The 13,376-nt window shown below is 38.2% G+C and overlaps 1 protein-coding gene across 1 annotated transcript in view; it reads right to left on the bottom strand.

Annotated features, from left to right (window-relative positions):
* The window catches only part of PREP (prolyl endopeptidase), a 91,825-nt gene that overhangs the window by 29,532 nt on the left and 48,917 nt on the right, over positions 1-13,376 (bottom strand). Inside the window, exons 9-10 of the mRNA XM_082302535.1 lie at positions 10,265-10,462; positions 6,573-6,676 (exon numbers count right to left, since the gene is read on the bottom strand). Coding sequence (XP_082158661.1) covers positions 6,573-6,676; positions 10,265-10,462 — 302 coding nt within the window. The remainder of the gene's footprint in view (positions 1-6,572; positions 6,677-10,264; positions 10,463-13,376) is intronic.

The raw sequence follows: 13,376 nt of genomic DNA, 5'->3' as shown, positions 1-13,376 counted from the left end.
TTCCATCTTAAAAAGCTCTCCAACTCCCTGCATACTCAGCAGAAAAAATTAACAATTTACTATTAAAAGCTTGGAATTAGTGAATCACAAAGCCTATATGACAATCCAAATGAACAGAGAGAGTATTATTTTAATATTTTAGTATTATTCCCCACATTGTGTGGTCTGGTAGTGTGCTAATTCTTTCTAAGAGCAGTTTGCACTCCCCTCCATCCTAAACCACATTTCCATTGTTCTGCATTCTGCTGAACAAAAGCTCCCAACATAAACTGTGCATCAGTCCCCTGTGGTATACAAGGGGATAGAGCAAATCCAGACATTTATACCTTAAAACAGGACTTGAACTGGACTGGTGAAGAAAGCAATGCAAAGTCTATTGCTTCATCCTCTTACTTAGAATAGAGAGATCTGGCTCCTACTCCAGACACCTAAGGAATCTCTGAACTGCATTGGATGGGACTACTTAAATATAATGGATGTAGAGCCAACTGCTACTCTGCTACTCTGGCATATGGTTTTCAAAGTTCAAGAGCATTTAAGGTCATCATAGGAAATCCATCTCTTGATACTCTCTCTAGATGTAAAGTCCTTGATTCTGACAATTTCCTCCTTTAAAAAGGAGTGTAATGTGGCTGCAAATACGTAACATATTTAATATACAATCTCTTGGCTTTCAAGAACTGCAAGGGCCTTTAAACTAGAGCGTTACATTTTCAGTTAGTGTTTCTTCGTTGACCTCCAATTAGAAGAGGTAATGGCAGACAAATGTGGTGTTTGTAACAACCACATGCCAGGGCCATAAGACACTACATTCACACAGGCAAACCGCCAATGCTGTCACAGTTGTCACTGTAATTTTGTTGATGTCCTCCAGAGTGAGACTGGTGCCTTGGTGCCAAAACACTAGGTGAGATCAGAGCCAAAGCCCTCAACCTCCTTCCTGGGAGCTCTGAAAGAAGTGGTTCAAAGCTTATTTCCCCCCTGCAAGAGAGCACGTGTCTGCCATAATGTGGCAAGCACTAAAACTGTGGTGTTTGTCACATTCCTTCTCCCCGCAGTATTTCACAGAATCACTGACTATGCCAAGTTGGAAGGGACCCACAAGAATCATCCCAAGAGTCACACTATGCGTCCGAAAGTATTGTCCAAACACTTCTTGAACTCATTTTCTTCCTTACTGCAATACAAAACCTCAAGGAAATAAAAAGAATAAAATAGAAACAAACAACAATAAGCAACTTGTTTTCCCCAAGCATTAATTCTGTCCTCCCATCCCATGAGATCACAGCAGGATTCAAACCCCAAATACTGTGAGAAGAAAGAAAGTCCAGCTCTTCAAAAATCAACCCCATTTTGGTTGTGATGGATTCTTAGGAAAGGGATGAAAATTATGCCAAAATTACTTACTCCTCTGTAGAAATGGGGAGCATTATTTGTCTCTGCCTAGAATCAGCATAAAGTACATGCCTTTAGCTCTCTGGTGTAAAAGTGCTTTGTCTCAGCAGATAGATTCAAAGCTACTGAACTTTTCTCCAACTTACAACTGATCTATTCATATAGAAAGTTGCACTCAAGAGTTTCGGTCAATGGGGTTGGCATTTGGGCCGGTGCTGCACAACATCTTTGTCAGCAACATGGACAGTGGGATTGAGAGTAGTATCCTCAGCAAGTTTGCTGACACCAAGTTGTGCAGTGCAGTGGATACGCTGGGGGAAGGGATGTCATCCAGAGGGACCTTGGCAGGCTTGAGAGGTGGGACTGTGTGAACCTCATGAAGTTCAACAAGACCAAGTGCAAACTCCTGCACTTGGATCGGGACAATCCCAAGCAAAAATACAGGCTGGGTGGAGAATGGATTGAGAGCAGTCCTGAGGAGAAATACTTGGGGGTGTTGGTTGACCAGACACTCAATGTGTCCCAGCAATGTGCACTCACAGCTCAGAAAGCCAACTGTGTCCAAGGCTGCATCCAAGGAAGCATGGCCAGCAAGTCACCACTCTGGTGATACCCCACCTGGAGCACTGTATCCGGCTCTGGGGTGCCCAACATATGCAGGACACCAACCTGTTAGAGCAGGTCCAGAAGGGGCACACGAAGATGACCAGAGGGCTGGAGCAGCTCTCCTATGAAGACAGGCTGAGAGAGTTGAGGTTGTTCAGCCTGGAGAAGAGAAGGCTCTGGGGTAGCCTAATTGTGGCCTTCCAGCCCCTAACAGGGGCCTGTAAAGGAGCTGGAGAAGGACTTTTTACAAGGGCATATTGCAATAGAACAAGGGGAAATGAGTTTAAACTGCAAGAGGGAAGGTCTAGATGAGATATTAGAAATAAAATCTTTACTGCGAGGATGGTGAGGCACAGAAACAGGTTGCCCAGAGAAACTGTGGATGCATGATCCCTGGAAGGGTTCATGGCCAGGATGGACGGGACTTTGAGCAACCTGATCTAGTGGAAGATGTCTCCGCGCATGGCAGTGGGGTTGGAACTAGATGATCTTTGAAATCCCTCCCAACTCAAACCATTCTTTGATTTTATGATATATATTTGGATAAGGGGAAGAAACAACATTAAGACCATTTTATAACTACACTGAAAAAAACAGAGCTAATTATAGTATCAGCTCTTGCACTGCTTTGCAGGTTGAGCTTACTACAGTTTTCAGAGGACACTGCTTTCCTCTGTTATTTTTATATTAATGAGGGAACCTAATGCTCATGGAATGATACCACCAGCAACAGCAAGATCCAGGAATAGCATGGGCAGGTGCTGTACACAAGTTTCTCTGCCAATCAACCTCAAGCCTGACTCATCTTCTCTGAGTGTTTTATTTCCCTGAAGCAGAGCTTAATCACTGTGCCAAACTGTATGGTGTAAAGTTCCACTTGGAATGACAATGACTGTAGACAAATTTTCCCTATCAATGCCTCATAACTTGAAATCAGTACTGCAAGGGCTCCGTGATGGGAGTGAAAGACTGAGCAAGAAAAGAAAAAAATTCTCATGAGAATTGCTTCACCTGCAAAAGTAATTTCTGCAAAAGAAAGGAGGAAATTCATTCCAGCCTGAAGAGAAATATCCTTTTTAAGACTTGGGCTTCTTGCATCTGTGCAGCAATATCTAAACAGCAGCTGCTTTTTTAATCAAACTAAGTTGCAAAACCAAGTTGTTCTATGAATTTCACCTTCTGCAAGAGCTAATCCAAAATGCATCTCTCAATAGCTGCATCTACTTTTGGTTCATCTCAAAGTATTTTAAGTACTGGAGGGTATTCAAAGAATGGCGAAAGGAGCCAAGCAATATTTTTATTGTTGCAATTTTAACACTTAAAAGCCTACACATCAGCCTAAAAGTAGGTGAGCTGTGAACCACACCAGAAGACTGTTTATCCATGATAAAGTGTCACTGTGAGGTGCTAACATGGGGAGGTATATAAGAACGTAGTTGGCAACTTTACAAAGATAAAATAAAGGCTGCAACTTTAATTTATCTTTGTAAAGGCTTTTTATTTAAAGCAACAGTTGAGTTATTACCACAGCAAACATCTTAGGGCAAGTGCTGTTTTTAAGTTCCTGAAAAAGTGTTTTTTCCTTCTGTAAAGCCCACCACAGGCCATTTCCTGAAAAAGTCTGCCATTGTGATAGATGGAAGTACGCAGGGAAACAAAACCAAATTTCAAGAAGTGCTTGGCAGAGTAATTAATGCAACCTAATGTATCATTTAACAAAAGTAGCTAGGATAAATTTTTGATGTGTGGCAAGCATTTTAAACAGTTTGACTTTTTCATGGAGGTCACAGAGTTTTTCAAGATAAGGGCATAAGCACAAGCTACAGCACAATAAATCAGACTATGTACTTGCAGGGTGTCCCATGGAGCCGATAACTTACAAACATGCTCTTACCCTGGTGCAAAAGTCAGGTATGTTGAAACAGCTCTCCCTTCAGTGCAAGTTGGCTAATTTGTTCTTAGTTTGGGCTGTCAGAGTGTAAGATCTTAACCCTAGGTACAAAAAATGCAGCAGCTCTACCACAACTTTTCCTAGTGTAGTAAATTTTTCACTGGTCCACCCTTGCACTTTACAACTTCTACCAAATACTGTAGACTGGATTTGAAAGACCAAAAAACAGGCACTGTGGCAATTTTCCAATTGCCATTAATTCAGCTTTCATATACACGACACCTTACATTTCAGTTCAAATCTTGACCCAGTTACATTGAAAGACTGTTAAAGAACAACTCATTACAGTTTCATATATGCTACACAGCGAAACTAGGAAAATTGCTAGTATTAGTAGGTATTTCTTCAGGTATATAAGAATGAAGAAAGAACCTTGGCAGGAGACCTGCCTTTCATTAAGGACATGTATTAGGACAGAGTCAGCAACATTATCCTTTACCACTTAGTAATTCTCATGGAAATTAAAATTATTAAATAGATTCTGCAGCATTGTTCATTCTTCTACAGTAATCAGGTTTTGCCTACTTTCAGTATATTTCTTGCATTCTCGTTCTTGATTTTTTTTCACAAATCCCTGCAATGTTGCCCGAGTTTTGAAATGGCTATGCATTCATCTAGGTTGATAGCCATTTATACCCTGCTTTGATACCCTTTCATCCCCTTTCCCTCCTCCAAGCAGAAGCACCACCAAGGCTCTAAGCGAGACCACACAAATGGAAATGAAGACTGGAGTCCATCTGACCTGTGCAGCACTGACAGGCTCAGTTACTACAAACTTGAGCAGGCAGTCCCAGCCCTGGCCCTGACAAACAGCCTTTTTCACAACTCAGCTGAGACTTCACCATGGATCTGAATGAAAGACACCAAAAACTAATTTCCAAGATGTTGGTGTACTGAGATCATTTGTTGGTAGAAGGCAAAACTGGATGACCAGTGAGCCAGGAGTGATCTTTATAAGCACCGATCCCAGTGTAACTACACAGGTCACATTTTCCTAGAGCTAGAACTGAGCAGGAGCCAAGAAAGGAAAAAACCAGAAACAGTGATACTGACTTCCACCACATTACAGCCTAGCAGTGAATCTCTGCCAGTGCTTCAGACAGTGCATGTTTCCAAGGGCATAGCAACAGCATGCTTCCTCCTTTACTCCTCCTGAAATTATTTATATTGCTGTTCTACTTTTCCTTGATTTAATGTAATTGATTTAAGTGTAAAACGAGATTTTTTTTTTCCAGACATTTATTTTATAAAATTTGATTTACTAGAAAAATACATTATTTCTAATTTATAGCAACCTCTCTTATACCCTTTCAAATTACATGGCTATTTGTGTTTCATTATTATCCTTCTGGGTTAGATGGCAGCATTGCAGTTGTACCAAGTTCTTTCCTACAGAGAACGTTTTCTTTCTCTTACCCAGCTCACTCTGCCCTAAAGTTATCCTGCGGAAGTCCCTTAATGAATTTGAGTGAAGCAACAAAAACGTATTCTCTGTGAGAACACTTACAGCAAATTGTCCTCTACCACACTCTTATTTCTGTCTGGAGATGCAGAGACAAACAGCTGGGGCTATTTACAACCACCTCATGCACACATACTACTGTCTTGATGTTTTTAGAGAATCTGCCTTGTGCATATGTCAGAGGCAAAATTAAAAATAAGATATTAAGAGAAGAATCTAATCTCTTTTCAAAGACTCCAAGCCATGCTGTCACACTGTTGCTTATCTTCTACATAATTTCACCTTTTTCAAGGCTAAGCTTATTAAAATTCCACTTCTGGCACTAGACATTGTTATGCTTTTGCCTATAGAAAGAAAAAGCCTCAATTCCATTCTTACTCTTACACCAGAAGATGAAAAAATCCTACATATAAAATAATGAATCCATCCTCCAGTATTTATTCTATAAATTGCAAGTCTAAAATATGCTAAGAATCCCAATATAATGACTGTTTTTCTAGAACCCTAATGATTTTGCTTGTGTCACCATCCCTGCAGGCTTTTAAAAGACAAGTAGATATGGCACTTAGGGACACGTTTAGTGGGACTTGGCAGTATTAGGTTTATGGTTGGATTTGATCTTAAAAGGTCTTTCCAACCTAAATGATTCTATGGTTTCAACAAATTTCCATGAACTCTCTCTAGAAGTTCCATACCTGTCTTAAAAGTCGTGACCAGGGCATAGTATTTTATCAGGGTCTTACCAAAGCTGTGTTTAGTGGAAAGATCACTTACTACTTAAAATGTGTATTTCGTATAATCTTTTTACTCACAATACCTGTTACGAGGTCAAAGCAGTTGTCTGTGAAGAACGCTGTATTTTCCTGAACCTGTTCCATATAATCTGTAGCTTACACTGTTTTCCATTGAAGTAATTTCTCTTAATGTTATGAACCTTAAATTTAGCTAATTCTTATACACTTCCACTATGTGTAATAGGCACCTCCAAAGGAGTCTTCACACTACTACAATGAGTTACTTGTCTGAACCTACAATAGTATTTCAGTTCAAAACCAAAGTATGGTTCTAAAGCAAGTCTCCTCACCAAGAGCCAAGTCCAATTGTCTTGAGCTCTGCCATAGGTGATTAGAGCAAGACAGCAGGGTTCATGTTTATTACCTGAATTGTCTGGTAAACCGAAGGATCAAATCCTTTAACAGTCACTTCTCGGAAAACTCTTGGCTCCAGTTCCTCTTTGGTCAGATCACAGTGATATATAATACCTAAAATACAGAATACAGCGCAAGTTTGACAGCTTAATACATAGCTATCATTAAAAAGACACCAGTTTAGGCACTGTGATGGAGTAATGAATGGTAAAGATAACTCAGCAGGGTGAAAAAACAATACTTCTGGATGCATTTTTTCATTTATTACATCATTTAACACTTACATACATGCACTTCATCTAGGGAGGGTGCAAAGGCTTTCTGTACAGAAAGAGTAATTCTCACCACTCACACAAAGCCAGGGGGCTTAAGCAAAATAGAGCAAAAAAAGTGTTTTCATGAAGTTAGAAAGCACTTATTGAGAATAATAATGCTGGAAGAAAGAAATATAAAGCCAATTTTAAAACACTCCCTTTAGATCCACCAGACTGAGAATAAATATATCAAGAATTTCACTCAGGTCAACATTTTTCTCCTTGTGATAAAATATTTGAAATTAAAATTCAAATGGACTCCAGGTAACAGTAAGAGCTAAACATTCACTTGAAATTGTGGCAGACTAGCACAGGTTACCTATGGAACTGAACAAAATACAGTCTTCTGTAATTTCTTTTACATCCTGATCCTGCAGGTTTGAAGACAACTTCACTTGAGTTGTATATATGATTTCCAAAGGGCTGTGCACATGACAAAACTCGTATCTATAAACAGTATAAAACTTCTAGGTTTCAGCAGGGACTGAGTCACAGGGACTGCAGCTATCTAGACACTACACAGATGTGTAATTAGCCACTAATAAATTTGCATTTAAACGATAAAATGTATTTCCTGTCATTCAACCCTAATAACATTTAAGTATGTGTCATACAACATGACTGTGGTGTTTGCACACTGGTTAACATACTAAAAAATCCTAATATTCATGCCTGTACTATGGATACATGTGATACATAAACTAACTTGAGTGTTAATTATCCTTTCTTTTTCTCCTTTACAACAAGCTGGTCCTTGCAAAATTTAAAACATATATTAGGGAAAAGAACACTAAAAGGTATGGCAGTAAGCACTTTACTGGGATCCTCAATGTAATAAAGTTAACCAAGGTGGGCAGGACTTGACTGAAATACTGCTGTATTTTGTGTATTACAGATACATTCAGGAAACAGAAGTAATTATTACAGAAGTTATAACTATAAAAGTTCATACTGACTAAAACACGAAATAATGAGGAAACTTATCTGATACCAGGGAATTGTCTCTTTAAGTCACTTTTATAGACTAGAAAATCAGGAAGATAGAGATTGATAAAAAAATGCAGATGTAAACTAACATTTCTAGCAACCAATAAAGCCTTTTGCCATACCAGGGCATTAACAGGGGACTAAAAGGACTCCCCTAATCTGCTGGAATTTTTTTTTTTCATTTATCACAAAATGACTAGCAAGCCTAATCAGGTGCAAAGAAGCATTAAGGCAGCATTATCCTTAAAGATTAGGATCCAGAAAATGATGCAAAACTGCAGTGTAAGGCACTCCAGGCAGTAACAGGCAGAGCAGCTGTTTGACACACAGGCAGCTGCCTAGGCTGGGTAATGTATTGGCAAACGCTGCACAAAGAGCAGGCAGAATTGCCACGTCTTAGCAAACCACATGATGAAGGGGAAGCACAGTCACAGACTGCATTTCCAGAGCAAATCAACCTAATGTTATAGTAACATGCAATTCAACCCCTGCTACTGCATCTCTTGTTCTATTTTTAGTGCCACAGAAGTTAATATCAAAAAGCATTGTAATATTTCTAACTATTTTGCTGGGTGCTAAATAAATGCAAAATGACAGAGTGGTCACCTAAGCATCTGACCAGAGTGGACAGCAGGGATAACCATATTTTTCAGGGAATAACAAAAATTATTTCATGGTGTCAACATATATGGGTTTAGAACTGCTTTATTCATTATTTCATATATATGTTTACTATTACCTTTGTTGTAGGTATTAAACACAAGTATGTTAATTTATTTCTCATTAGAAAAAACCCCAGTAATCCAACTTAATACAAGTGCAAATTATATTGATTTCCAATAGTAAAGTAGGAATATCTGGTTAACCAAGGATCAGCCCCATACCCTTTGTATGATTATTCCACCGATGAGGTGAATGAAGGTTTCACACAAACTAAGGAGGATCCATAAATCTACCTAAAAATTACCTCTCTGCTTTCCTCATTCTTTCCTTATCCCCATACAGTCTACTTACATTTCTTACCTTCCCTTTTTCTTCCAGATTTCAGGTCACTCTGCCCCAGCTAGCAGAGCTATGACATAGTGAATTTTTTGTAGATGCTAAGCAAATGAATGAAAAGGAGAAAAACAATCTGCCTAAGCAGCCAGCAGGCAGTGAGAGAAGCCATTGCTGGCCGGCTGGAAAGCCACAGGCTAAAACAGATCTGTGCACTTCCCCTACACAGCTGCAGAGACTCTGCTGGCTCAGCTGAGATGAATAGTGCAGGCCTGTAAAACTGGCAACTTCTGGCCCATGATGTGGGCAAGTGAACTACAAACCATCAAGGTGGATGAAGTTAAGAGATAAATGCAAGAGTGTCCTCAAGCTACTCTCGAGCTGCAATACCTACAACAATCTGAATGCTGTTTAAAAGAGGAACTGAAAACATAACACATCATAGTTCTGTTTATGTAAAGAGTAAGATAATAGGAAATTCATCACACTTCTTATCTGCCAAGTTTGAAACCTAATTTTGATAATTTGACATATTCCTTTCTAGCAAAACCAGCAAACTTATCAAAACTATTATACAGCCATTTTGCAACATAACGTTGCTGTGTTCTAACTGAAACAGAGCAAAAACATAGGTCAGATGCTGTAAGAACATTTTTTATCCCCTTACAATACACATCCTTGGAAGAAGATAAAGATCCTGAAGCCTATCTGCTCCTCCATATTTGAATCCTGTCTTGTATTAGGTATTGATTGTTTGGGCCATAAAGAAAGAAGAAGAAAAAAAGAGTGAACAGTAAATACATTTTCTTGTCATATACTAGATTGACAACTGTGTAGAAACTCCCTTCCAATGCAAAATGCTAGAATATTTACTGTTTTGCCACACCTGTATTATGTAATGCTTTGGACAGCTCCAGCTTTGCAGAACTGTACAAAGAAGATTCCTACAGCAATCCAACACTGTAAGGACAGATAGTAAGGATGCTCATATAAGGCTATGCATAAATGGATCATAAAACTGTCAGAGAACAATTTCTGTGACTTCTATTAATGTTCCTTAAACTTGTGAAAAAAATCACATCAAACACATTAACAATTATCTTTTACTGAGTTTTTCACCTTCTATCCCTGCTGTACGAAGCAAGAACTGTGAAAATGCTACAATTTTATCTCCAATACAAGTTAGTCTTGAGTCTTAATGCAGGTGTCTCAAATACTAGTAGGCACATTATTTAGCCTTGATGGATCAAGGACTGATACATTTTGATATGTACAACCACTGCTAACGTGGGTGGAAGCAGTTTTATCTGCATCTTAGACATACCAAATAACTACTAAACTACAGAAAATGAGAAAGACACTGTTCTCAGGAAAACAAACAACAACTTCAGACAAAAAATCTTACCTGGAGATAAAAAGGAAGTAAACTGGTAGAATATTTCAGTGTCCTTCTTTTGGCCACTATACCCCACAATACTGCCAACCTCTAGGGGAAAAGTCTTGAGATGTGCACCAGTGGCTAGGTCATGAAGCTGCAGGACATTCTTCACGTCATGCAGGTAGCACAAAACCAGGAGATTGGACCTCACACAAGCAACCCATTCTGCACAGAATGGAAAACAAAAACAAAGCCACAGAAAATACAATTAAAAAATGTAAGAAAGAAAGCAATCAGATAAACTCTGATCCTAAAATTCTTTAGCATACCTAAATGCATGCAGCAAAATTTCTGACACGCACTGCCTTTAACTCTTAAATCTTTGTAAATGAACCCAAAATAAAGTCTGGCATTCTCTGGAAATGCATTAACCATGCTGCTTAAAGTTAATTTATGCAGACACAGGAATAAAGAATTGCTTAATCAATATGCTTACGCATTTAGGATATTTATAGATCAAAACTGCTCTTAAATATCACATATTTCAATGCATAACCCAAGCAAAACATTTATCTGTGCCTGCAATACTTATGGAAAGTCACGAAAATCAAAGCACTCATTATAATTTATACAAACTAAACTCATAAGGAAAAAAGACGTGATCCCATATTGCACATTGAGGTGTAGAACCTAGACGTTACTATTAGTCTTGGTTCTATTGCTTAAGTAATCAGGAGACTATTCTTCTAAGCAAGCCCTACTGGGTCTAAGAAAAGGGCTCTTCTGGGGTGAGACTCTCATCATGCCATTAACCCCCCCCCCCACGTACTTATTCAAGATGCTAATGTTGTTAAACAGCATTCTTGAGACTGGAAGGTAATAGGAGCAGTATGCAGCCCAGTGAACTCAATCCAGCAAAAGGACCCAGGAACAAATCACCCTCCAGAGGTTCATTGCCTTTATGCCTCTCCTGGCAGTCCTAGTCCTAGTCCCACCTTGTCTGTGCAGCTATGCAGGAATGAGAGCTTCTGCTCCACAGAACTTTTCCCATCCTGAGTTTGTTCCTTGGAATAATTACCAGAAATATATGAATCTTTTTTTCATGGCATCCTAATTTTTCAACTGGACTTTAGAATATTAAAACCAATTAAAATAAAATACCTGGGCTGGCAATTTCTAAAGATCTCAGTGGTTCTACCAACTATCTCATTTCAATCTCCATCTCTATAGCCTGTAAAGTGTAGAAACTCTTTGGAGCTCCAGTTCACCCATGATATATAATGTAACATACTGTCTCCTGTGCCATTGGCTTTAGATCTCTAGTGACAAGTCTATTTATTTACTCCTACAGACAGGAGAAAGGTTGAAACGCCTTAATCTTGCTCAGTATTTGGTCATTTAAGAAATTAATTTGCAACAAAGGTATTTTAACTTCTCTTTAATTCACAAATTGGATACAAGCAAGACAAAATACAAGCAAGGTGAAAAATTAAAGAAAGTATCCTGAAGGAGGTAATGTGGAACATTTTTATTTGTTTGTAAGACTAGGTGAGGAGGTAATTCTTATCGTCTTCCAAATACATATGCACAACTTCTTCTCTGACAAGTCAAACTGGATATCTAAATAATGGGCAAGGTACCAGTGCTGGACAATGGCTTTTTTTTACCTGCTGGAAGCAAAGAATGAGGAGATGCAACCAAATGAGCAAGAAAACTGAGGAAGGACTGACAGGGGCACACGGTAATGCCAAAGCAGCACTGTCAGATGGAGAGTTTAATGTGACAACACCGGAGGAAAAAATATTAGAACATAAGCATGTAAAAACTGACAGAATTTCAGTTTTATGATACTTTATGTTATTCACATCTTAACAGCTCTTTCCAGTTTCCTCAAAGTCCTATAAAACCAAATAATTTGAATTCACAGAGCTGTAAAGAAGACAGTCTTACAAATGCATCTTTGCATATTCAGGTTCCAGAATAAAAGTTCTGAGTTGTATCATGTGCCCCTTCCATTAAGGTAAGAAGTTTTTTCTGAGTTGAAGGTCAAAACCCATTATTCTGAAAGCATACCATATGCTTTCATACTATATGCTTTCAGGTCTGTCATGACCCCCTAGAGCTCAATGACCTTAAAATAATTTTAGCTTGTTTCTGAAGGACCAGTGAAATGTAATACTTGTCTTTCTAGACACATGAAGTCATGTTTCATAAACACCTAAATAAAGCTTTACTACTCCCCTCTTCCCAAACATCACCACATTTTCATATGGTTCATATTTTTTTATCCTCAAACTTTCTAACTCCCTCATGAGCTTCTAGTCTAAATTTGGGAATTTTCTAACCAAAGCCCCAGAGGACGCTAACTGAAATTTCAGCCATGATCTGAAATAATAAGATAGAGCATAACATAATGTTGTTTATAAATTAGTAATTGATGTGTAATTTTAGCTCTAGGGTGGCTAAAATTTCTTAAGTGAGTCTGGAGAACATAATAAACTTTTTAAGTTAATAGTTCTATTCAATTATGTATTTTGAAAGACAAAATCATTCTTGACTGTATAAACAAGGAGAGCATGTAGTAATTTAAAATATTTTTTACACTGTCACTGCACAAATTTGCCAACATTTTAAAGTGGTTTATTAACACAAAATATGAATTAAAAAGTTAGCATCTCAGCAGTAACACACCTTTTTTGCATGCAGAATTAATGGCTCTGCAATGAGTATAAGATCCCATGAACTCCACTGGTATTCTCAGCAACATCTATAATTAAAATGTCCAGTTTTACTCCAAAATTTCTTGAAAAAAGTTTCACAAAATGGATTATAGACACTCTCAGATCAAGTTCAAATGTATATAACATATAGCTTTACCTCAACAAAAAAAATTAAGGAATTTTTATTTTAAAATTGCGTTGTGGTGATGCTTTATTTCCTCACTAATAATTTGATTAAGCAGTTCAGTTTAATGGATTTTTTCATTAAGAGCTGAAGTACATTATTACTTTGACTTATTATTATTCATATATTTATGAAGAGATACTACTCTTTTTATTAAAAAGGTTCAATTGCCCAGGAGTAAGGCTGCTGTCTTATGTGGGGATTCCTGCTACTAAGGAACTTGCCTAGGAAGCAG

Source organism: Coloeus monedula (genome assembly GCF_965178545.1).
Source record: "Coloeus monedula genome assembly, chromosome: 2".
In the NCBI taxonomy this organism is placed as follows: domain Eukaryota; kingdom Metazoa; phylum Chordata; class Aves; order Passeriformes; family Corvidae; genus Coloeus; species Coloeus monedula.
Note: the sequence above shows the minus strand (reverse complement) of the source record. Positions and strands in the feature narration are given on the sequence as shown.